Genomic DNA, 26,785 nt, shown 5'->3' on the forward strand with positions numbered 1-26,785 from the left:
AAGTAATATTTACAAAGCAACAGAGACTTTATGTTATCACTGACATTCATCTATTTGAAAGTCTCTAAAGCTAGTCATTCAGTTGTTAGTTCAGTATTTTCACCCTAGCATTCCTTTCTTAGGAATGGGGAGATGGACAAGGCACATGCTGACATTTTCTCTGGCTAATGCAATGTGGCATGAGACACGTCCAATCTTCTCCTCCCTGTGCCATCCAGCCTTCAGGGCAGGATACAGCTGCCCTCACTGCTCTACCCAGCATTTCTGACGGCGGCCGCCCCACACGCTTGCGAAACAGGCCAGCTCAAAGCAATGTGTACACTGACTCAGCTGGCTGCTACAAGAAGGACTACCAGTTACTTAATCCTCTACTGTCCACCTCCTCTGGTCTTTTTTTTTTTTTAATGAGAGTTACAAAAGTAAAACAACTCAAGATCTATCATACTAGCTAAATTCTATTAAAAACATTTTATAGTACTTTCACCAAATGGAAAGAACTGTCTTCTAAAACAAAACAAAACACAACCACTATGTCTAAAGTAGATAACTAATGACAACCTCCTGTACAGCACAGGGAACTCTACTCAGTGCTCTGTGGTGACCTAAATGGGAAGGAAATCCAAACAAAGGGTTAGGATATATGTAAATACAGAGCTGATTCACTTTGCTGTACAGCAGAAACGGACACAACGTGGTAAAGCAACTATACTCCAATAAAAAATTATTTAAAAAAGAAAACAAGATCTCAAACTTCTTTTTCAATATGGGCTGCTGCTAAGTCGCTTCAGTCGTGTCCAACTCTGTGCGACCCCATAGACAGCAGCCCACCAGGTTCCCCTGTCCCTAGGATTCTCCAGGCAAGAACACTGGAGTGGGTTGCCACTTCCTTCTCTAATGCATGAAAGTAAAAAGTGAAAGTGAAGTCGCTTAGTTGTGTCCGACTCTTCGCGACTCCACGGACTGCAGCCTACCAGGCTCCTTTGTCCGTGGGATTTTCCAGGCAAGAGTACTGGAGTGGGGTGCCATCGCCTTCTCCACAATATAGGCCAAACATAATCTAATAGGCCTGACATGCCATAGAATCCTTTCAAGAATTTCACACTAAGGGAAGTTTAGAAAACTCAGCATTTATAACAAAAAAATCCCAACAAACTGTGTTTGGGGATATTAGTTGATTTCTAAAATGCTTACACTTTAGATTACACTAAACATTACACTAAAAATTGTTTTTATTATAAAATAGCTGAGACATTCTGTAAAGGTGAATACTCCGTATCATATTCAGCTAAAGAAATTTTACTTTAGATTTATCACGAACTTAAGTTCACTGACACCCTCAGGGATACAATATTGTTTTTAATTGATCAATCTCTTGGCAGACTTAAGTATCAACAGCTGGCAAGTAAGAAAGCCTGCACTGCAGCCTCTTAACTAATATACCCCATATGTTGCCTTGGCTGTATCCCATTAGGCCTCCCTCGATGCCAGACCAAAACATGATAAAATACAACATAAATAATTGAAAAATAAATGTGATCTTCTTGCCTTGCAAGTGAAATCTAAATTAGTTGGAAACTCTGGATTACATAATATGACATGAGAAGATTCTATTTCAAACTGAAGAATTGTTTGGAAAAGTGAAGAGAATTGACCCTTAAACAATGTGGGGGTTAGGAGCGCTGACCCCCACGCAGTCAGAATCCTTTGTAACTTTACAGTTGTCTCTCTCCTGCATCTGTGGATTCCACCAACACTGGAGTACACATTGAGAAAACAGTGTACACAAGTGGATGCGGGTAGTTCAAACACGTGGTTCAAGGGTCAACTGTAATCTTTTGATGCTCCAAACAGGAACACTGAGGACTCATCTTTAACTCTAAGTTACTAAGAAATTAAGCAGAATTTAGCTTAATTTATGGAAGGATTAATATTCTAACAGTCTGAGTATCTAATTTAACAAAAGGGACTGGTTGCTGCAAGTGTGCATCTCTCTTAGGGGTATTCCTGGAACTCGATTTTAATGGGGAAATTTACCAATGAACCTAGAAAGACCTGAAGAGAAAGGACTGAGACTCACCTCTGGCGCAAACGAAACAAAAGCCTACATTTACAGCAGAGGAAGAGCCAGTGCTCCGTGTGGAGTGGTCACTGCAGATGAGAGCGCAGGAAGACACAAGGGTGCTGCCGGCAGCAATGCAAGCATCTACGGAGTGGTAGGCGACTGGGCACCGCAGACATCTCACCATGCGACCTATTGGAAGATGGTCAGGGAGGAACCTGGGTCACAAAGCATCTGCTGACACAAAGGGAGATCTTTGGGGACCCAGGATGATACTGGTTATAGTAGAACTAATTTGGCTCTGCCATTTCTATGCTGTATGGTCCCTAAATGTAGTGCCCATCTAGAGGTCACTCAAAAAAATTTTGTCTGCTCCAGTGCTGGAGAAATGGTGGTCGCCAATATGGCACCTGTTGAAGGAATCTCCAGGGGTAATTTTGAACATATGGAATTTACTTCTCATGGTCTGAATTAGAACCTTGTATCCACTTATCTTAGGGTTCTCCTGGTGGTTCAGTGGTCAGGAATCCTCCTGCCAATGCAGGAGACACGGGTTTGATCCCTGGGTTGGGAAGATCCCCTGCAGAAGGAAATGGCAACCCACTCCAGTATTCTTGCCAGGATAATCCCAAGGACAGAGGAGCCTGGTGGGCTACAGTCTATGGGGTCACAGAGAGTCAGATACGACTGTGTTTTTTACTATCTTACTTTACTAATTTTATTTTACTATCTATTTACCACTTACTTTACTATCTACTGTGGCCCAGCTGCAACAGCTATAGATAAACAAAGGGAGGATGCCCAATGTTCTTTATAATAATGTGCTTACTGTTTGCCATTGCACTTAAAACAACCCCAAACGTTGTCCCCTTCCTTAGCTTTGTTTTACCTTTACTTGCTTTGTGGATATCTTTCTCCATAGAGCAGGCAGAACAGCAGTGCTGGGGACAGCGGAAGCCTTTTGATTCAAAGATGGCAGTTGGGAATTTGCGGACACAGGCTTCATGGTAAAATTTCCCACAAGTGCTGACAGAGCAACGCTTCACATCCATACCAGACACTTTACATGAAAAACACGGGTGCTGTCCTGCAAAATTGGTGAGGAACACAGTTTAAATAAAATCTGGATTAAATCAGAAGCAGCTACTGATATCAGAGAGCTAACCCCTCCCCCTACAGATTCTACTACTATGTGTAAGATTTTAATATACAAAAAAGTGCTGAAAACAGTTAAAACATGACAATAAAACTTGCTAGAATAACTGACTTTCCACAATAATTGATCACCCATTTGAAGATATAGCACTAAAAGCAATTCAGATCCCCACTTCTCACTTTACACTAAAATAGAGTCCATAGAAAACCTAGAGCAGAATTTTTCAACACTTGAGAGCAGCAGGTCTTCCCAACTAAGAATAAAGAAATAACCAGTGGAAAGACAGATGTGATCAGATAATCAGAATTTCCATTTGTAGATCAGACATAAAATGAAAACTCATAATCCTAATAAAAACAAAGTTATGGCTAGATGTCTTATTAAAACTGCAGAAAATCAAGGACAGAGAAAATATTAAAATCACCTTCAGAGAAACAAGACTGAAAGCTGATGGAAAGAGAAAGCTGGAAGCCAGGGGATGCTATCACTAAGGGCTGAAAGAAAGCTGTTACCAAGCCAGAATTCTGCACCTGTGAATGCACTCTGCAAGAACTGGGTGAAGTCAATATGGACTGGGGATAACTAACAAAACAGAAACTCGGTTCTCTGAAAAAGAACTGAAATCCCTGGCAATAAGTAACTAATAAAAAAATGGAGAAAAAGCAGCAATATTAAGAATATAAAAAATGCAAAATGATGCATCACTACAAATCCTACAAATGTTTAAACAAATAGGAGGATGTCACTACCTTTTTGCATAAATTTGAAAATTTAGACGAACTGATTCCTAGAAAAACAGAACTTATTAACACTGGCACAAAAATAAATAGAAAATATGATAGTTCTATAAACTATTTAGGAAATTGAAACTACAATTAGAAACCAATACAGAAACTCTGAAGCTCAGAAGGCTCCACTCATCAATCTGCCAAACACTGTGAGACAGAAACAATTAGAATGGGGAAGGAAAAAAAAAACCAAAAAATGGGAACAAGTGAAAAACAAACAGATGTAAAAAAATAAATGCAACAAGGATGACAAAGGATTATGTTTTGCTATATAAAGAGTTCATATGTGATATTATCACATATGTAGAATCTAAAAATCAAATGAATGAATATAACAACACAGTCTCACAGAAACAGAACAAACTAATGGTTACCAGTGGGAAGAGGCATGATGAAAAGGGGCAAGATGAGCGTAGGTGATTAAAAGGTACAAACTACTATGTATAATAAAATAGGTAAGATGCAAGGATATATTGTACAGCACACGAAATATAGCTAATATTTTATAACTTTAAAAGAAGTATATTCTATGAAAATATTGAATCATTATGGTTTACACCTGAAACTAATATAAATCAACTATGCTTTAACCAATCAATCGGGCTTCCCAGATGGCACTAGTGGTAAGGAACCTGCCTGCCAATGCAGGAGACATAAGAGACTCGGGTTTGATTCCTGGGTGGGGAAGATCCCCTGGAGGAGGAAATGGCAACCCACTCCAGTATTCTTGCCTGGAGAATCCCATGGACGGAGAAGCCTGGAGGGCTGTCCATAGGGTCACAAAGAGTCCGACACAACTGAAGCAACGTAGCATCCATGCATTAGCCAATCAATCAATCAATACAAAATAAAGAAGAATCATGGGGTAAATATATATAACATATATAAGCAAAGAGCACAAGACTTATGAGCTTCCCTGGTGGCTCAGCAGTAAAGAATTCACCTGCAGTGCAGGAGACACGGGGTTCGACCCTTCCATCAGGAAGATCCCCTGGAGAAGGAAATGGCACACCACTCCAGTATTCTTGCCTGGGAAATCCCATGGGCAGAGGAGCCTCGTAGGCTACGGTCCATGGGGTCGCAAGAGTCTGACGTGACTTGGCAACTGAACCACTATAAAGAACTATGAATCAATGTAGAAATGGCCTAATATAAAAGTGGGCAAAGGGTATGAACAGGCAATTTATAGAAAGCAAAAAAGACAGACGGCCAATAAACATGTGCCAAAATGCTCAACTTTACTAGTAATCAGATAAATGCTAATTAAAACCACAAGTAACATTAGAAAAATTCATCAAATAGGAAAAAAATGCACAGAGTTTGATAGTGCTGGCTGTGATTAGGGTGTGGTGAAACAGGCACTCATAAAAGGTAGGAGGTAAGTTGGAAAGAACTAGCTCAGAAGGCAGCAAAGCAGTATCCATTCTGAAAGGAGACATCTACTTTCTGTGGCCTAGACATTCTACTTGCTGTCTGTGCTAGAGAAGACTTGTATGTGTAAAAGGATGTTGGCTGAAGTACTGTTTGCAACTGCAAACAACCGAAAGCTGTCATTATCTGCCTTTTAAAATCAGGATTGGCGTTTTCATTTTGTGTCTGTGTGACATATGGAAATTTTAAGTGGCTATTTATTTGGATTCATCTTTTGGGAAGTGTTCAAGTTTTTTGCTCATTTTTCTTATGATGTTATAAAAATTCTGAAGGAAAAAAATTTACAAGGAATAGTTTTTTGTTTTGATTTTTAACAGAAAGTTGGATGTGGTTTTGGAAGTAGCTAACCATTACAATTTGACTAAGTCATAAAGATCTTTTAAAATTAGTACTTATAACTGTGATGTTCAAATATTTGTTGTTGTTTTTAACTGGCTTTGCTGCATAAATAAAATACAGCAGTGTTAAATTGGGTGAATTATAAAAATTCTTCAAAATTAGTATATACACAGTCATGTTCAAATTTTTTAAAAAATTGTTTTTGCTACAGAAATAAAGAACAGCAGGGTTTTTTTTGGGTTGCTGTTGTCCCACTGCATATATATAATTTCAAATTATATTTTAACATATGGGTAGATAAGAAAGAAATACTATTGTTTTTAAAATAACTTTTAGAAATGTAAAAAATTAAAAGAAAATTATTTTAAAGTTTAAAAGGTTTGGCTTTACCTAATGCATAAACTGCTCCATATAAAAATGAAATAGGCTTTCATAATGATCAAAGTAAGTCTAATATAAACGAAAATTGTTGTAACGAGCGGTGCCGTTACACTAATAGAGCTGAGCTATAAATCCCTGTAAGACTCAGGCTTAGGGCTCTAGCATGGGGATGATTCCACTGCTCTCCCTCCTCACTAGGGCATGGGAAAGTTGCTCAGTCGTGTCCAACTCTTGGCGACCCCATGGACTATACAGTCCCTGGAATTCTCCAGGCCAGAATACTGGAGGGGGTAGCCTTTCCATTCTCCAGGGGATCTTCCCAACTCAGGAATCGAATCCAGGTCTCCCACTTTGCAGGCAGATTCTTTACCAGCTGAGCTACAAGGAAAGCCCAAGAATATTGGAGTAGGTAGCCTATCCCTTCTCCAGGGGATTTTCCTAACCCAGGAATCAAACTGGGTCTCCTGCATTGCAGGTGGATTCTTTACCAACTAAGCTACCAGGGGGGTGGGGGGGGTGGGGCCCATGATGGGCCGCCCCTCCTCTCCCTCCCTCTGGAGAAAGTCCCTAAGGGAGGATCCTCCCAGATCCCAGGGACCAATGACAGCACACTTCGCAGGCTGCCATGACGAGCCGCCCCCTCCTCAGTCCCTAACGGAGGGAGCCTCCCAGACACCAGGGACCAATGACAGCACACTCCGCCAGCTGAAGCCGCCCCGCCCCAGTCGCATAGAGAAATCTATCAGCTGGCGAGGCCAGGAACCAGCAGCCTATCCAAACCTCCATCCGCTAGCCCAGCCAGCCCTCGCAACGTGCATATATAAACAAACTTCCAACACGGTCCCGGCGCGGATTTCCTCGACCTGCCGCGTTAGGGTCCGGGAACCACGCCCGGGAGCACTTCGCCATTAAAGCCCGGAGCACTTCGCCATTAAAGCCCGTTAAACACTTTTTGGGTGTACCTGGTCGCCTTTTACCTAACAGGAAGTATAAGAACTTATCACGCATGTATCCTGATACTTTTTACATGTAATGTGTTTATCTTTTGATAAACAAATAAAAAAACTTCCTAAATTACCTTAAAGAATCTGAGTTTACATTCCTAATATGTTGGCAGTGTACCACATTGGTATCCAACTGATTTTCATGTGATAAAAAATGTATCAAAAGCAATTTAAAAAACAGTTACTCTTGCATTTCCTGGATTACTAATGATGTTTGTAATGAGAATGAAAATTTTCTCATGTCTTACTGGCCATTTGTATTATTTCTTTGGAGAAATGTCTATTCAAGTCCTTTGCTCAATTTTGAATTGGATTATTTATTTCTGGTGTTTTCACCTATGAGTTTATACTTTCAGCTCTTATGTTCTGGTCTGTGATCATTTTGAATTAATATATATATATATATGGCATAGGGTAAGGGTTCAAGTTCAATGAATGTGGATCCAATTTTCCCAGCACCACTTATAGAAAACACTATTGACCAGTGTTTGCACCCTTGTTAAAAAATCATTTGACCATATGTGAGTTTATTTCTGGGCTCCCCAATCTATTTCATTGGTTCATGTCTTTATGCTAGTACCACACTGTTTTAATTACTGTAGCTTTGTAGTAAATTCTGAAATCAGGAAGTATGAGTCCTCTAACTTTGTTTACTTAAATTGCTTTTAAAGCAAATTTGCTTCTTAAACTTTCTAGTAGATGTGTACCAAATAGATTACATCTAACATTTGTTGGCAGATTTCTGCTGGTTCTAGAGTTAGAAGAGAAGCCCTAAGAATGTTTTAATACTGAGATACACGGTCCTTCCCATCAGTAATTTAAACTACAGGCTGAAAATTTGAAAGCTTAGTTGCGCCAGGCACATCAATGACTGAGTGACAGGGTTTCAGAATAAGGGCACAGTAGGGAAGGTGGGGAACCAAGAGTACGTGCTTGTTGTGTGTTTACACGTTCAGAACTCATTTTGAAGGCCAAATAAAACAATGTGTAGATAATCTGACTCTGAGGCTGTCAGCTGGCAAACTGTCCAAAAGTTTTTCTGCAGAGTCTAAATGTGATCAATAAAATGATACCTTACATAGGGAAAAATATAAGTTATTTCTCTTAGCTTCTGTAGCTTAGTTTTTGCCTGTGTATATAAGTAAGGGTGTGTGGGTGTGGTCAGGATATATGATACATGATCCCTGTCTACTGGGTCAAGGTGGCAGAAGGCAATGGGAAAGAGCAAGGACCCTGGGGTCAAGCTCTGCCTCCTGAGCCGGAACCCCAGCTTCACCATGTATATCTTTGTGACTCTGGGCAAGGCTGGGAACCAAACGCTCTAAACCTCAGTTTCACACTCTGTAAAATGGACATAATAATAGTAGTGATCTCATAATGTAATGAGGATCAAACAAGATAAGAAGACAAAATGCCGAGTATTAAGAGCAGCTGGCATTTAGGAAGTGTTTGGTTAAAAACAAAGTTACCGTTCTAATAGAGTTTGGAATATACAAGAGATTTTTGGAGGCATACAAGTAAAAAAGTATAAAATAAATATCTATGAGAATCCAAATAAAGGGGGGAAAGAGTAGGAAAATAATAAAGTATCAAAGGTAAGGTCAGCATATCATAAATACTTGACATCCAACTGGCTCATAGTTTCTCACAGCAAAGCTGAACTAAAACCCACAAAAACATACAAACAGGTTCCTAGAAGCACTACCAGGCCATCTCACAACCAGGTGACTTTTCACTTACATTATTGGTAACATCCTACTTTCCATGACTTTACCTAAAAGTGAGGCTATGACACAAAAGAAATAAAAACTTACCTATTCCTTTCTCTATAAATTATTTTGACTGGTGGAAGTCTACATATGGGGTAAAAGAAAGAAATGGTGACAACCCCCTCAAACCAATTTCTGGCCCCTCCATCTTTCCACTAAAAATACAGCTCCCCATGGTTACAGTTTGTGATGTAACCATCACAGTCAGAGGTTGATGTAACCTCTGTACAGTCAGAGGAGACAGAGGCTCTGTATACCCCCACCTGCCGCCCTGTATCTACCCAGAATAGGGATGCTCACCAGTTTTACACTCGACACAGACGAACTTTCCATCAGGGGGTGATGACAAGCCCAGGCACTCCAGGTGGAAGTGTTTGCAGCACTCTCCCTCACAGGGAATCAGAGAGTCGCCAGAGCTTTCACAGATCTGTAACAAGGCAAAAAAAACAGCAGTTCTCAAACTCTACCAGGCATCGGGGCCACTAGAGGGCCTGTGAAGACAAGCTTGCTGGGTCCACGGTTTCTGATTCAGTGGGTCTGGGTTGGGCCTGAGAATTTCCAGTAAGTATCCTGACTGTGCCAGTGCGGCTAGCCCTTGGCCCTCACTTTGAGAACCACTGAACTAGCAAACTCTTCCCTGTACCCAATAGATATAAAGTTTAAAAGTTATACTCGATCTTTGATGATTCCTTGTTTGGAATCTGCAGACTTCAACTTTGCTTCACAGGGCAAATCAGTATTTTTCAGAAAGGGGAAATAAACCTTAAAAACAGTAATATCAACTTAAATTTAAGGGAATGTTTTTGAAGGCAGACATCTGTCATTTACTTCTAATTAATAAGAGAGTATCACAATAAAGGGGGCTTCCAATGTGGCTCAGTGGTAAAGAATCCACCTGCCAATGAAGGAAACTCCAGTTTGAACTCTGGGTTGGGAAGACCCCCTGGAGAAGGAAATGGCAACCCACTCCAGTATTCTTGCCTGGAGAATCCCATGGACAGGGGAGCCTGGTGGGCTACAGTCTATGAGGTAGCAAAAGAGTCAGATCTGACTTAGCAACTAAACAATATCCCAGTGAGGACCCGAAGTTTCATGTGAATAGGAAGTATTCCAACTCCGAAAGGGAAGAAAAGAGCCAGAAGTGGCTTTGAGGTCTGTAGCTTTAAAGTAATATTGCAATTCAGAAAGATACTACCCTCTCTGGGACTTCCCTGGTGGTCCAGGGGCTAAGACTCCTTGCTCTCCATGCAAGGGGCCTGGGTTCGATCCTTGATTAGGGAACTAGATCCCACATACTGTAAGGAAGACCCAGTGAAGCCAAATAAAGGAATACAATTTTTTTTTTTAAGAAATATACTATCCTGACAGGACAGAAGCGGTACACTGGCAGGACATCATGGCCATTGTTTCAAGCTGCAGGACAGGCCCCTTGCCTACCTGACACACAGTATCCTTCTTGCTCATTCCAGTGCCTCTTCGTGACAAACTTGAATCCACGGACTGCACATCAGAAACGTCTGCCTCTGCAGTAGCTGAAGGGCTATCGACTTGCTTTCCAAAGCCTGCCTGCATGGAAAACAGAACAAGCTTTTAAGAAAAACAAGAATCTCCTCAAAATTAGGTGCTATGATAATCCTAGTAAGCCTTGCTCAGATAAATCTTCCCACAACCTCTTCTTTCTAAAACCCCTGGATACCAGATGTCTGGTGTTTGACAGAAACTGTTAAAGTGAAAAAAAAAAAAAACAAAAAAAAAACCCCAACCCACAGTCCCCAACCTTTTTGGCACCAGGGATAGGTTTCATGGAATACAACTTTTCCATGGACTAGGGGTGCAGGGCGGGGTGTGGTTTCGGGATGATTCAAGCACATTACATTTGTTTTGAGTTTGATTTCTGTTATTACTATATCAGCTCCACCTCGGATCGTCAGGCCTTAGATCCCAGAGGTTGGAGACCTCCGATCCAAAAGATTAGCAAAGTTAAGGGACTCGTAAGTTGTGGGGCCCTACGTGGGAAACCTTAAAAAAAAACGGGCTAGCTTTTGCGGTTGGAAGCCAAGATGGCGTCCAGCGATAGAGATAGGGGCGTGGCCCATGTTAGAGTTTTTGATTGGCTCTCTTGACTTTCGTACACGTGGACAGTACGTGATTACCATAGACTCCTATTAAGCTCATGACGACTTGACCTTATATGCATATTATAATTTGACCTTTAACGTGATTGGTGCAACTATGGGAGGTCCCTCGCAGAACCCCCTTGCTTGCCTATATAAACCAAGAGTTTGTGGCAATAAAGCGGAACTGCTCAGAGGGAACCCCTGTCGCGTCTGATTGTTTCTCACTTACGAGGGGCTGGGTCAGCGGACAGCAGGCTCACCTCTTCTCGGGACTCCTCAGCTTTGCTGAGGGAAGTTCCACTGCCTCGCTCTTTCTGCGGAGCGACCCCCGCACTAAGTTACAAAATAACCAAAATGGTTCCTTTACTACCCATATTTTTTTCCCCAATTCTCATTCTCGCCAAAAAAAAAAAAAAAAAAAAGCCAGGCAAAGCATTACTTGGTTACTTGGTTTGGCAAAGCAAGATGGCATTGCACCCAGGCTCTGGGACATACTTACCTGCAGGTCACTCAGCCCTCTGGAATCGGAGTCAGACGTGTCTCTGTACGTGGAACCAGCCATTTCTATGTCGGTTGAGGCGCGGCTCCTTTTCTTTAGAGGTTTACAGGAATCTGAAATCTCGCTGGCACCTTAATACAACACACCGAAATTAATCCTAAAATAGTGCTTAACATTTGTTTTAATTTTTTCTTGTGGGAGAATATTTTTTCCCCAAACTCATCTGTAGTGTGAGAAAAAAAAAAAAAGCATAGCTCTCTTTGTAACACTGAAGTCACGAGTCAAAACTTCATAAGCTTCTGACCTTCCTGATGGTGAGTGATGTAATTTACAACCGCTCTTTGAAAACATTTAATTCTGAGCTCCTGCACTAAAGCTATTTTCGGGCACAGAGCCCAAGTTCCGACCTAAACACCAATTCGGTGAGAACTGCAGGACAGCGGATCGATTGGGAGCAATGCAAGGAGCCGTTCAATTTGGGGGGGGCGGGGGGAGGGAAGACATAAAACCCAACACACTGTGCAGCTTACAAATACGGTTGCAGAGACACCTCCTTCTTGTTTATTAGGGATGTGACAAATCTCTGATTCGTATTCGAGTCGTACACGGATAGCGCCATTTTCCCCCGAATTTTGCATTTCAGATGATCATTGCCCCCCACCCCAGATAAATCCTGGATGTTCACAATTGTTCGTCTGAGACTTCCTCGGTGGAGGGCAGTTACTGTGACCATTACAAGTGCTGCAGCACCGCGACACACGTCATGCCATCTAGGCGACACAGTGCTGAGGGCTGTAAACAGACAATCAATGTTCAAGTGCAGCCAAATCACGAACAGCTGGATGAGAGGCCTCTGTGTGGAACTGGTGCGGGAAGGAATAAGTATGAAAAAAAAAAAAAGGCAGAGAATAGTGTAGAATTTTTTTTTTTTTTAAAACTGTGTGTAATACAAATCCGGCCAAAACAATAGTGCAAAAAGTTACAAAGCAACAATCTCTCAGGCTAATGCAGTATAGGCTATACAGAAACAGCCACGATGGAACGTGTGGATCAGCCACGGTGGATACCAAAGGAATCAAGGAGACGCTTAATATTTCAACCCACAGTTTTGTGTTTGGGACATTTTTTTTCCCCAAAAAATTTCCATACAACAGACAGACATCTTAGATCAGCCCAGGAAGCTATGGTGGAGGTGTGCAGTCCAGAAGAGACCCAGGAGGAACAGGTCTCCCGAGGGCCGTGAAGATCCGAAAAGGCTGGGCGGGGAGCAGTACTTGGTGTGTGGCCACGGTCTGTGGTGGAGGATGTGGACCTCGTGAGACTGCTCAGGTTAACCGGAACCTCGTCATCACAGCCCATCCTACAAGGTTTTCAACTGAGGGTTTCCTTACATCTATAAAGTGAGGGTGCCTGCCCATGTTAACGCTGATTTTTAAAAAAAAACACAAGTACACAAATCTATCTCCTTCATTGTTGGTGTACGGACCCAGAACACCACCACAACATATTTCCTTGGCCTAAAAGATCACTGGATTAACAAGGAGTTTTAAGAGAGGAACAGGAGTGCTGTACTGAGAGGCTTTCGGAGGGAAACACAGGTACCGCCATTTCCGATGAGTTTCTGAAAATGCTAGAAAAAGGACAGACTGCCCACAGGCAGCCACCACGCTGTTCTCCATGATAACGGCACTAATGTTAAAAAAAATAAGAGCTTTTAATGATTGTAATGTATACAGTTTGGGCTGTTTGGCAAAACCCTGCAATGTGCATTAATGATGCTTTATTTAAAAACGCAAAACCGAAAAAAAAAAACAAAAAACAAAAAAACCCCCAAAAACAGTCCATGTTGAAATTGATCAATGTAAGTTAAACGATGGTTTTTTTAGGCTGGACCCATGATTTAAGCTGTACCCATCCAGCTCAGACCAAAAAAAAAAAAAAAAAAAAAATCATTTGAATGTTAAAGCAATTGTTCAGAGTCTTGAAGAAGAAACCAGGCAGGAAAACGCCAATAGTGATGATTGGCAAAATCAAAATCGAAAACAAAGAAACTGTTTTATCGAGCCGCCGACAAAGAAATCTTGCATGGAGACTACAAGTCTGGAGTTTCTGGGATGAAATTGTACAGGAATCTCAGTCCACAGTTTCCTCAATCGCTGCGGAGACGGAGCTGTCACTGAATCTGACAGAGCCCTGCACGCCCCGGTCCGCCGACCCTGTGGAATGGTGGAAACACAACGCAATCAGGCCTCCTAATCTCGCAGCGATCGCGATGTCTTTTCTTGGAGCTCCGCCAAGCAGTGTTCCCTCCGAGAGGCTGTTCAGTTCTGCTGAGGATCTCCACGGAGACCATCGCTGCAGACTTCTCCCCGAGAATGCAGAGAGGCTGGTGTTTTTTTTTTTTTAATAATGCAATTTGCCCAGAGTAAACTACAGGCATTAAATACAGTCTGATCTCACCAAAAACGCACGAATCAATGCTATGGAGTTTGTACTGCAGTCAAATTGCACACAGAAAGTACAGACTTAAGTTTAAGGTTTCTTAAACTTTGTGCATATCTCAAATAGATTCTGCATAAGATCAGCAAATAATGGCCATAAGTAGGCTATGAATCATTGTAATTTACAAAAAAAAGATTTTACAGCACTGTAAGAATAAACGTGGTAAGATTTTTTTTTTTTTTCAATCAGGTGGTCTCGTCTGATTTGTCATAGTCCAGGTTTGCCAGCTATTGACATAGCTACTATTCGGTATTCAGTCGAATACCAAAAAAAGTGGATTCGTCACATCCCTAGTTTATAAACCAGTGAAACCCCAGAATCTTAAGGAGAAAAGTTGCAAACAGGTATTAAGCCTACATGGTGTTCTCCAATTTACCAAAACGAACAAGACTTTTCACATGGAGGCACAGAGTAAGATCAATTCTAAGAGACACACACGCAGGCAGGCGCGCGCGCACGCACACACACACAAACACAGGGGAATGCTTCAGTTTCACACAAATCATTGACTGAAGAGCGACAACAATGATTTACAGAGACACACAAAAATACATGAAGTACGAAGAATTCTTTAAAATTGGTTTTAATTGAGGAAAATGCAGAGCAACATTATAAATAACTCACCTTTTTGTAATCCAGTCTTCACTGTAGCCTGAGGAACTGTTTCAACCTGTTTTGGACAGAAAAATACAGCATGAGTGGGGAATTTTTCTTTCCTTCTGCTAGATTAACAGTGGGGGGGTGGGGAATAATACGGCCATCAATCTAAGTCATGATGAGCAATGAATGCATCTGAAATCTGGACATGGTCCCGTTTTCTGGGTAAAGCTGTCTCAGGGTCAGGGAGGGTTTCAGTCCGAGCTGCCTGTGCTGGGCACCAAGGGCAACACTCAGCCACATGCGCTCGGGCAGCCCTCTCCCACTGCTTCCTCAGTGCCTGAAGACAACCCAGATGCTTTCCTCCTCATCTGGGAGGCAGGAGAGGGGCTGTTTGTACAAGCAGCCCAGAGGATGCTGTAAACTCCACCTGCCCCAAAGATGTTTAGGGTAATTTTTTACTTACTATGATACTCCTCTCTTACTTACTATGATAGGCTCCTCTGTCCATGGGATTTTCCAGGCAATAGTACTGGAGTGGATTGCCATTTCCTTCTCCAGGGGATCTTCCCAACCCAGGACTCGAACCTGGGTCTCCCACATTGTAGACAGACGCTTTACCGTCTGAGCCACCAGGGAAGTCCCACTACGATACTCAGGTCAATGCAACTCACAACCACTTTAAAGATCCTCCGTGCCTGCACTGACATCTAAGTTGCTGGGGATCAGGACTCTCTCTGTAGAGAGTGCTATGGGGCTCCATACAGCTGGAAGCTCAATACTTTTGCTGCTAGTACAAACTTAAGTTTGCAATATTGCAAAAGCGCTTTCTTGAGTGTCTTATGAACAGTGTCTTGATCCTACATTAGGACAGCAAGATCAGAAGTTACTCTGCCAAAGGATATGTAAAACTCGTGGTAACTGGAGGGCTGAACTATTGGAACTGAAGGAAGGATGCTCTTTGGAGGAGTTCCTGCTTAAGCTACAAACTGAATTTTAGTTTTCTTTGAGATGTGGTGAAACATGCATGTTGCAACACATTTGTAAATATTTAAGGATTCTTCTAAGTTTTAAAAAAATTTTTTTTATTTTTTATTTTTTATAACAGGTAGGAAAAAAGCATACAACAGAAGAGCTTTTACAAGATACAATTGGCGATACAAATATAAAATCTTCTAAATAATCACTGGTATTGTTCTGCTACTAACTAAACACAGTGGCATTAACAATCTGTCCCATTTTTTGGTACTCATTCTCCTTATTAATTTTAGTCTGGCTGGTCACAGAGTGAACTGGGGAACCAGCTGGCAAAGTCACAACTTCATTTTGGTAAGGAATACTGTAGACCTGCAAGAGCTTAGAAAGATTTATTGGAATATAATTTCCTAAGTATGAAAGCTAATGATGATAAAAGAAAGTCAAATTAGTATACTATTGAAATTTGTGTTAAACTATTTCTCAGAAAATTGTTTTACATGCTTGCTGATACCACAACGCACCCACAAAATCACCTCAAGTTTGGAAGTTTAAAATTCTGAAGGAAATCATTTATATAGAAAACTCCACATTCTTCTAAATGTATTTGAGTGGTTTTAAAAATAGAAAGCTTATTGGAACTAATACTAGTCATAATTCTTTTTGTTTAATAGCAGCTGTCTGGTCTGTAAAAATGAATATCTTTTTACTTTAAACAAAGAAGAGAAATTCTGACTGTGAGCTTAAGTTAAAGGAGTAATGGTTTCTAAAAATTTCTTTGAAAATTTAACTTAGTATGCCTATTACTACAATGATTACACTGGCTGAATACCCTTCAGTCAACATGCCCCACCCCTTTTAAACTTAAATAGTGTGTATCTGATAACCCAATAACAGGTGAGTGCCCTTCTACTGGGAAAACAACATTCCAAAAAAATCTGTGATACCTGCAGAAAAACCAGATCATCTATGATTATGTTTCTTAAATAAAACTCTTACAGTTAAATTAATTTGATTTGTTTAAAAAATAAAATTAACAGATAGTAGCAGCTTAGGTCAAAAATTAAAATTCAAAAGGAACTCAGAGATGGTTCCAAATAAAAATCATGAAAACATGAAATCATTTTGCTCATAACAGAAAATTCAAAATAAACGAGAGGAATTTTTAAAAGTCTTGGACCACTGGTTTCCCATCTCCTGAAGCCTGACTGTTTTCTGTGAAAATGCTTGAAGCAGAATCACAGGGATGCTGTCTTAGAACTGGGTACTGGAATTCATCAGGACAGAAGCATGAGATAGTCCAGAAGGGAAATCCAGTGTTGGGGAGGTCTCGCCTTCTTTTAAGGTAGCAACATAAGCCACAACATCTACAAATACAAGGCTTTAACTCTCTACAGGTAGGAAGCCAACCTGCTCCTTTTTGATCTTCTTCTTTGGCACAACCTCAGTGGATTTCTCCGATTCAGAACGAGTTCTAATTGATCTTCTCTGCTGCTTCTTTTCTACTGAGCCTAAAAGATAATTTAAACAAGCAAATAAAAACTCACCTGAGGATGCCTTGACATTTAAATAATTAAGATCTGACCAAATTCCCTGCTTTTCTCATCCATTACCGTTGGTCTTGTAACTACAAAATCATTAAAAACTATTAAAACACTTGAGAGTACACAAAAAACCGTAGGTTAAATTGTCAAGGCTGGTAAGTTGAGACTAGGATTCATGAAAGACCCTAAACTATACAAATAAAGAGGGATTAATTTTTTAAAAATTATATAGTCAAACTAAAACAGACGATAAACACACGTAGGCAATAAGTGAAGGAATGAAGGGATGGCGGGAATGTATGAAAACGACTGCATTCTCAGTTAACATTAGGAAGTAATGGTTCAAAATTTATTTAGTACTATGTATTTTGCATTAACAAATAAATTAATTCTACCTTTAAAATGCTTAACAGGGCTGGCTGCTGGTTGTAATATTGTTATATTATTAACAACCAAAGAGAAAAAAGGAGGAAAAACACAAAAATGTGATGAACAATGAATCGTTAATTTGACTATCAAGGGACTAGACTCCTTTAAAAGTAATTAGTCATGGAAAACTCACTGAAAAAATTTTCAAGCCTGTTAATATTAAATAGTGAAAAAAAGAAACTAAGAAGGTTTTTAAACAGTAAGAGTCTTTGCAGTAAAACACATCATTTCAGTTCAGTCCCTCAGTTGTATCCAACTCTGCGACGCCATTTTGGAAAGGATAAAACTGACATTTAAGGCCACAGTGTGAGAAAACACTAAGTCAGGAATGGATCCCACTATGGTTCATTCTGTGACCCAAAGCAGGAAAAGCCCTTTCAGCACAGCTATTATCTTCTCAGCACTTGGACCACCTGAATAGTCCTCGCTAGATGATAAGCACCTTGCAGAAGCTACCTCAATAAAGTTTTCACATCACCTGTATATTTCTTGGTTTCATTAGTCTTGTCTATGGGGAAACGGCTCTCCTCACCTTTGTTCAAAGCCCAAACAAAGAAGGATCCCATTACTTTTTAGGGGGCAGGAGCAGGCAGTCTGACGATAACATATTGTTTCTGAGCTGTGCTTAATTAATTTCTAGCACAGAAGTCACACAGTGAAGGTGTCCTTTACTCTCACTCTTCTCTTTACACCGATGGAAACGTTAACTAAAACAACAAGCATCCCACCCTCACAGACACCGGAGTATTCCAGAGATCCGCATTTCAGTTTAGTTAGCAATACTCAAGTACCTACCAGGAAAGAGGAAAATGAAACTAGAACTGCATAAGACAAACAAACAAACAAACAGCTTTCTTATTTTGAGGATGACAACATATAATTGTTCCATCAAGGGCAAATGATATTTGATCTATTATCTTATAAAGATAAGGCAATGTGGTGACTCCTTCAAATTATTCTGAAAGCTACCCAAGGAACACATCAACTCTACTATGTTTTAAAACATTGGACTTCCCTGGTGGCCCAGAGGTTAAGGATCTGCCTTGCAATGCAGGCGGACACCGGTTTGATCCTTTGGTCCAGGGAATATCCCATTGCTGAGCAACTAAACCCATGTGCCACAGCTACAGAGCCTGTGCTCTAGTCCCCTCGAGCTGCACAACTACGGAAGCCTGCATGCCTGGAGCCCGTGCACCACAAGAGAAGCCGCTGCAATGAGAAGTCCACGCACTGTAACTGCAGAGTAGCCCCTGCTCAAGACAACTAGAGAAAGCCCAGGTGCAGCAATGAAGACCCAGCTCAGCCAAAAATAAAAATAAATAAAATTTAGATAAAATAAATATACTAAAAATGGGAATTCCCTAATGGTCCAAAGGTTAGGACTCCGTGCTTCCACTGCAGGGGACACGGGTTGGATCCCTGGTCAGGGAGCTAAGATCACGCAAGACGTGGCACAGCCAAAACAACAAAACTGAAAAAGTGGAAAACAAAAACAAAAACAAAAAAACCCCCCCTAAACAATGAAAAAGTATTCTGTTCATGTTCTAAGGGGTAAGAAGTGAGCATCTCTGGATTTGGAAAATAGCATAGAGATCTTGTATAAATGCAAATATGATTCCTCAAACCACAGAAAAGTAGCAGTGCCACACATTCTAGGTAGTACCTAAATTTACTAAGAAAAAGCCTGAGAATTCTCCATGAGTAGTTAACGCCAACTGAGATGATGACGATGCAATCAGTTTCTGAAGGGAGATCAGGTCTCTTTTCTGACTTTTTAACCACAAGAGTTTTTCCACAAGGAGCAAAACGGTCATTTAAGGAGACAAAATATGCTTATCAGCTACAGCTGGCAACCAAATTTAAACCAAGGTCAAAGCTTTAGACCGCTCATCTATAACCTAAGGTCACAAAATCTAATTACATATGTCTGCCTAAGGCAGAAACTGAACTTTTCCTCGATATAAAGAATAATAACTGGACTTTCCCTGGTGGCTCAGTGGTAAAGAATCCACCTTCCAGTGCAGGAGACACAGGTTTGATCCCTGATCCGGGAAGATCCCACATGCTTCGGGCCAAGTAAGTCCCTGTGCCACAACTACTAAGCCTGTGCTCTAGAGCCTGGGAGCCACAACTACTGAGTCCACGTGCCCTCGAGCCCATGCCCCGCAACAAGAGAAGCCGCAGCAACAGGAAGCCTGTAAGTAGCACCGCAAGTAGAGAACAGTGTCCGCTCTCTGCAACTAGAGAAGAGCTGTGCAGCAATGAAGCCCCAGCACAGCCAACAATAAATAAAATTATTTTTTAAAAAAGAATTACAACCTTCCACAGCTTCAAAAAATAAAAAGGAAAGAAGAAAATTCACAGTAGAACGTAAATGGAAAGGACAACATGAAGATAAAATGTTCAGTAGCTGAGGGGAAGAAAACACCAAGCTCTGTTAAAAGTCAAAGTTTAATATTGAAGATCAATCTAATATTCTATGCAGAATTTACTTTCTCCCTAGTTTGGAGAAAAACGGATGTTTAATGATCCTCCTAGTGTAAGTATCATGCTGACATTCAGACAAATTACTACCCGTTCAGTGTAAAGAAAGATGACAAAACCTGGACCTAACTACAAAGCGCTGAGGCCAACCATCTTGCGGCATCTAAGAAGGTAACAAAAACATTCAACTATGGCTAATTAATGCAGGATCTTCTAAGTCCATTATTCATTGCTTCAACATTGTAATTTCATTTTTTATACAGGATTCTGAAACGACGCAAGTTGCAAGTGTGGTTCTGGACTTGGCTGCTCTCCCCTGGAATGCAGCCTCCTCTCCCAAATCGCTCCTGGATGAAGGCTTCCTGTTTACTCGCCCCTCCTCGAATACGCCACCATCTCACCCCATCCTGCAGGCCTGTCACTTTGTTTTAAAAGAAAAGTAGCCCAAGTTCTTTCCTGAATAATGTTTGTTTTTATTTAACTTTTGTAAGAAGAATTTTAACTCAAAATTTCCTTTACAAAAATATTTACCTCTTAGTGTCACTCAATTACAGGTTTGCCTGAATTATTATTGATCTAAGACTACTACCTCAGGTCTCAAGACTTTAATCCTTCTGGACAATTATTTGGTCACTTCTTAGATTCCAAAAAAATTTCAAAAGAACAGGGAAGAAGTTCAAAAGGGAGAGGATATATGTATATGTATAGCTGGTTCACTCTGCTATACAGTAGAAAATAACACAACACTGTTTTAAAGCAACTATACTCCAACAAAATTAAAAAAAAAAAAAAAACAGAAACAGAAACAAAGTGAAACATACTCCTTTCTTCTAAGATTTCAAATGATCAAGTTAGTTGATATCTAACTCTTTTCTTGACAGCTGTATGCAGCAGTAATACTGTTATATAAACCAAACCAACCAGACACTCAATTTAAGTTACAAGTCAGTCTTTGCCTATTCCAAAGGCACAATCTTACTGAATATAGGGATTTCTCCTTTGAGTAATACTAATGTATCTTGGTTTTCAATTCAAGCTATCTGTTAATCAGAGAAGATTCTAATAAGAGAGTTAGGCCGGAGACCCTCAGCTACCAGTATCTAGCACACCTAAGGGAAATGGAAAAAGCGTGGGCATCCACCAATTTGAGTTCCACAGGGGATAAAGGAGGAAATAGGAAGTATGTGTTAATAGTGCTGGAAAAGCTAAAGCTGTTATTTTCAAGCAGAGAGATCATCAAATGATGCATCTGTCAGATATGTATAGATTTTATAACTATACTCTTTTCATCATAGAATCCTATTATTTAAATTCCTATAGGAAAAATAACTATCACTGTTACTATCAATAAAGCTCTTTGGTCCCTAAACCATTCTCTATTGAAATAATTGCCTTGATAATTTGATTTTTTAAAAATATAACTTGATTCTGATAATGAAGGTTTCCTAGGAAAACAGTTGCCATGTGATCATCCAGCAGAACCAAGACCTCAAATGGGTCTGTGTACTCTATACTCATACCCACCTGCAGAACCAGATGTTGCTTCAGGAGATGACATATTCTGAGTTGCCTTTTCATTCCTCTGGTTTGGTGTAGAAATTATAAGTCTGTCTTGTCCCCTGACACTTATTTCTGTTTTGTTACCAATTCCCTTCAAAATAAGGCAAATTAAAAAAAAACAAACAGGTGATTACCAGACAAATGGCATTGTTGGCTTATAAAGATGGCTTAAGACCATTCATAATGTGCTTGGATTTTTTATTGCAGTTACTTTATTATCCTTGCCATTATCAGAACAATTTTATTAAGTCATCAGGTTGTATTCTAAAATGTATGATGAGATTATTCAGGGGAAAAAAAACTATTTGTTAAGCCCAAATGATGAATGTCACTAAAAAAAAAACCTGTACTACCTATTCTTCTGTCAAAACCAAAACATTTTCTAGTCTGAATAGTCTCTTCCTTTACCCACATCACAGTAAGAGAACTGTAGTCATTTTTATATGGTAAAGTACCCTACTACATGGATAAAAATGCCAACGTGTCTTTGAAAGACAAGACTCTCCTTAGATCACAGAAGTTATGACCAAATAAACAATTTGCAGCAGACAGAAGTCCCATTTCAGTTCTGTCTCATTTTAGGTATTTTTTAATGCAGTGAAATAAAAGAGTGATTAAATAAATATGATATATGTATTTTTAAAGCCTTCATTTTTAAAAGGTCAGTTTTACCTCAAATTTCATTTAAATATCACTCTTTGGAGGGGGGTGACCAAGTTTAATTTGTGCATCCCAAAGCTGATAAAAACCAGCTCCAAGAATGAAGCCAATTCATATTCAAAAAGCACGCAAAGGATTTATTTGCTAGTCAAAGCTGTTAACAGAACCAAATGGGGACTGTAACTTGTTTTTCCAAGGAGCTTCGCCTTAGTGAAACTAGTTGATTCTATAGGCAGAAACAGGTTAACAGAGGACATTTACACCTTTGGAAAATGTATCACTGATGAGGCGTCCTTATATTTAGTTATTTTCATGAGCACGTGACACTGTTAAGAAATAACCACAGAATTCTTCAAAACTTGTACACATCCATGCGTGTGAGCTCAGTTGCTAAGTCGTGTTCAACTCTTTTGCAACCCCATGGACTGTAGCCCACCACGCTCCTCTGTCCATGGGATTTTCCAGGCAAGAATACTGGAGTGGGGTGCCATTTTCTTCTCCAGGGGGTCTTCTCGACCCAGGGATCAAACATGCATCTCCTGCATTGGCAGGCGGTTCATTACTGAGCCACAAGGGAATCCCACACAACCATGAGGAGCCACTAAATTGAATACACAAGCCCACGGTTATGGGGCGGGCTGGGAGGGTAGTGAGGAGGTATATTAAAAATGACAAATGTTATAAAAGGTTTAAAGCCTTAAAGTGCCCTGACTGGAGGCCCAGGGCTGGCTGAGGAAGGCATTCTCTCTGAAGAGGCTGAATTCATGCCCCTACCCAAGCTATCACCATGGTTCATTGTGACAGGACACACACAGCTCTGGTATTTTCCTAAAATGCATGAGCATCCCAAGCCAACGTGAGCCAAACAAAATTGCTGGTGCCACCAAATGGATCAGCAGGTACAATGATTACAATGGTTAATTCAGATAAATGACAGAGATGATTTAATCAGAAGCATACTTTGCAACTAAAAAAAAAATCTAACCACACAAACTAGAAACGGGCAAAGTGCCCAGTTTTTTCCCATGATTTTAGGGAGCTGAGCTCAATTTTGGCTGCACAGCTCAAGATTAATCTAGTACAGATGGGGATATTACAAAAGAGGGGGGGAAAAGAAGGAAAACAAAGCCTTTTTGCCTATGTCCTTTTTGCCCCCATCTTAAACATAGTAAACTGACTGTACATTTCAAGTGTGGTGAATACAAAGGGTATTTAGATGATGACCTTGTGTTATCTGGGTTGTTTTTTTTTTTTTAATGCCAACACTGACTACTTACTAGACACCTGGGTTCCCCCAGAAAACCCATGAGAAAAGGAGATACCTTCGTCGAATAAACAAACTGATCGATAAATTTCCCATCTCCTGTAGCATTCTGCAGAGCAAACACTTGTTCAATTTTCACCACGGGAGACATGTTACACTTTTGCAAGTCCAGGCTCCCTTTGTGCATGGTGATGGACGCTGGTAGGGATTTCCTCGCTGCCGCCGTTTTCCAGGCCACTTTCACGGGAGGGGGCTCGTCCTCGTCCAGGCCCGTGTGCCGCCTCTGGCTGTGTCTCCGCATTTCAGTACCTGAGGGCGAGGAGGCTGCCTCGCCTGTGTTGGTCTGTTCTGGCTGCACATTGAGCACGGACCTTGGTCTTCGGGGCTTTTTCACTTCGGCTTTGGAGGCAACATTCTTTTTCGCTTGGGATAAAGTCTCCTCAGGCTGTTTATCAATATAGATGAAAGTGTACTGTTCTATCCTCTCCTCCCGGGTCATAGTCAGCGCTTTCTCTGCATGGGCAATGCCGATGTCCCACTGGGCACGTTCTCTTTGAGGCCGCGGTTTCCGAATCTGGAAAGAAAGATGCAGGCATTAAAGAAGATGCTTTATTCTAACTGGGCTTCCCTGGTGGCGGAGTTGGTAAAGAATCTGCCTGTAATGCAGGGGACCCAGGTTTGATTCCTAGTCGGGAAGGTCCCCTGGAAGCGGGCATGACAACCCACTCCAGTATTCTCACCTGGAGAATCCCATGGACCTAGGATCCTAGTGGGCTACAGTCCATGGAGTCGCAAAGAGTCAGACACGACCGAGCGACTAACACTTTACTTCAACAGGGACACTGAAACCCATGTGTATTTCCCATGTGGTCTTATAGTCTTTCCAGGTGTGCATACACACCTTCAGGGTCTTCAGGCAAATAAAGGAAATGTTCTGAGCCTGTAATTCTGATGGATCCGCGCTACTACCGAGGACACGCAGGTCCACTCTCTCTGATGGTAAACCCTTCCCTGTCGCCCACTCTGCTGGATGAGTCCCTCCAAGGAGTTGTCCTCTTCATATCACAGTCATAAAAAGCTAGCAATGATGATGGCGGAGAGAAGGAAGGTGACAGAAATGATTGCTTTCAGTGGCCTAGGAAACACAAACATTAAAAATGTCACCCTCAAGCTCAGGGGTGCTGCACAGACCACAGCAGAGCTAAGGGAGGGGCAGAAAACCAGTGTTTGGAGCTATGTGGCTGGCTTGTGCCAGGATGCAAACAGGGTGCAGAGAAAGGAGAGCCCCGAGGAACACGTGACAGTCGACAAGACCCAAGAAGACAAGAACATATGAGGGGAAAAATAAACCTGAATCACAGTTTCCACATTCCTGATCAGACGACTGGATTGGCAAGACAGATAAGAAAATTTTGAATAAAGGTATGTGAATGACCAAAGCAAGTAGGAATTAGCCAGGGAGCTTAGACTGAGGGAGCCAGAAATTAGCTAATGGAACCATCAGACAGTATAGTATGTGTCAAACACTGACATTTAAATTTGTAACATGTTACAGAATGTTTGATAAAAGTCATCAAAATCCTCTGAAATAATATTTAGCTTACTGTGAAAACAGAACACATTTCTGAATCACCAGAGGCCCACACTAAATTAGTTGAGTTAAAAAATCTCGACTAGACACATTATCAAGAATACAGGTCCAAATTCTAATACGTCCACCACCACATCATCTTTGGTTCCATTACTAATGTGACCTTGGCGGAACCAACTACTCAAGCTTTCTGTGCCTCAATCTCTTATCTGTAGAAACAGGAATAACAGTATCTACACCTCATTGACATTATAATGAAGATTAAATGGATTAACACATACATAAAATGCTTAAAAAAGTGCCTGTCTCAGTGTAAGTAGTACTAAATATTTTTAAAATATTTTACTTTCATAGAACAATTTTGCTAAACAAGCATAAAGGGGAATTAGGGCAGGAGGCCGAAATTAAATGAAAAGAATAGAAATCTCTGACAATATCCATATTTCACTAGCATCTATTAGACTTTATGCATTTGAATTCAAATCAAAATAGAAGCCAAAATTGTATTAAGCAGAAAAAGTTTTCGAGAGGACTGTGATGATGTTTATATGATATGTAAAATTTGACACAGTGAAAATAAATTATTAAAATTGAACTTAGAGGACTAAACTAAATCATTCTAATTGCCTGAATTCAAGTACGAAAAGCTCTACTAAATTATTGAGTCCCTTAAAATCCGAATTCAGTTGATCATGTTTCTATGTCATCAGTCACCTTCTGCTTTTCAGAGTGATTGCTGGCTTGTCTGGTCGCTTCAGCCAGTAGTTCCTCATACTGTTTGTGGCCTTTATACTCTCGGACCCGCTTCTCATGAACCCACGCCCTCTCTGGCTGGTTGCTAAAAAACTGGACGTGATACTCCCGGGCACCTGCAAGCAAAAATTCTTGTTAGCCATTTCACGGCATAAGCAGCCACATATATTTTGCCAAAAATGTGAACCTAAGCTGGGTTTGCCGGTTTACTCTTATTAAAACTTGCAATTTTTGGATCATCCAAAGATGCACTCCAACATCTACCAATGACACAACTAATAGCTACTATAAAAATCACCTCAAACAATTAAAATTAGTACAGTGAGTTTTAAAAAGAAAAAAATATTACAAATATTCTGCTCATTATCAGATTTGTTACCTTGGTTACACGATGTATTTTCACAGGCCTCAAACCTTTTTACAAATAAATCTGGGTATAAATAAATAATTTTTCCTTCAAAAAAGGCCTATTTTCTTGGACTTTTAAAAGCTAAGAGCTGATCAAACTGCTTTTCTCTTGACATAAAAGTGTGGCTGAAACTCCAATACTTAACTACCTGATACGAAGAACTGACTCCTTGGAAAAGACCCTGATGCTGCGAAAGACTGAAGGCAGGAGGAAAAAGGGATGACAGAGGATGGGATGGTTGGATGGCATCACTGACTCAATGGCCATGAGTTTAAGCAAGCTCTGAGAGTTGGTGATGGACAGGGAGGCCTGGCGTGCTGTAGTCCATGGGGTTGCAAAGAGTCAGACACGACTGAGAGACTGAACTGAACTGAAAAGCGTGGCGCACAGACCCAGGAGAACAGGAGTGGTTGCAGAGATCCCCAGGCTCCCATGAGGTCAAAACCTTCATCATTATAATGAAGAAGATGTCTT

The 26,785-nt window shown here is 40.7% G+C and overlaps 1 protein-coding gene across 11 annotated transcripts in view; it reads right to left on the bottom strand.

Moving 5' to 3' along the window:
- The window catches only part of NSD3 (nuclear receptor binding SET domain protein 3), a 103,808-nt gene that overhangs the window by 28,038 nt on the left and 48,985 nt on the right, over positions 1 to 26,785 (bottom strand). For 8 of the 11 annotated variants that reach the window (XR_003587200.3, XM_060407145.1, XM_042241419.2 and 5 more), the window contains 10 exons: positions 25,864 to 26,018; positions 23,617 to 24,132; positions 21,599 to 21,725; positions 17,028 to 17,128; positions 14,670 to 14,715; positions 11,544 to 11,674; positions 10,365 to 10,493; positions 9,228 to 9,354; positions 2,949 to 3,146; positions 2,078 to 2,251 (listed from right to left, as the gene is read on the bottom strand). Coding sequence is in view for 10 of the 11 variants with exons in the window: in XM_060407145.1 (XP_060263128.1) it covers positions 2,078 to 2,251; positions 2,949 to 3,146; positions 9,228 to 9,354; positions 10,365 to 10,493; positions 11,544 to 11,674; positions 14,670 to 14,715; positions 17,028 to 17,128; positions 21,599 to 21,725; positions 23,617 to 24,132; positions 25,864 to 26,018 (1,704 nt within the window). In the remaining variant the exon portion in view is untranslated. Of the gene's footprint in view, positions 1 to 2,077; positions 2,252 to 2,948; positions 3,147 to 9,227; positions 9,355 to 10,364; positions 10,494 to 11,543; positions 11,675 to 12,076; positions 13,760 to 14,669; positions 14,716 to 17,027; positions 17,129 to 21,598; positions 21,726 to 23,616; positions 24,133 to 25,863; positions 26,019 to 26,785 lie in introns of those variants that run through there. The other 3 variants (XM_012105933.5, XM_060407146.1, XM_060407147.1) reach the window with 1 other exon arrangement.

Source organism: Ovis aries, chromosome 26 (genome assembly GCF_016772045.2).
Source record: "Ovis aries strain OAR_USU_Benz2616 breed Rambouillet chromosome 26, ARS-UI_Ramb_v3.0, whole genome shotgun sequence".
In the NCBI taxonomy this organism is placed as follows: domain Eukaryota; kingdom Metazoa; phylum Chordata; class Mammalia; order Artiodactyla; family Bovidae; genus Ovis; species Ovis aries.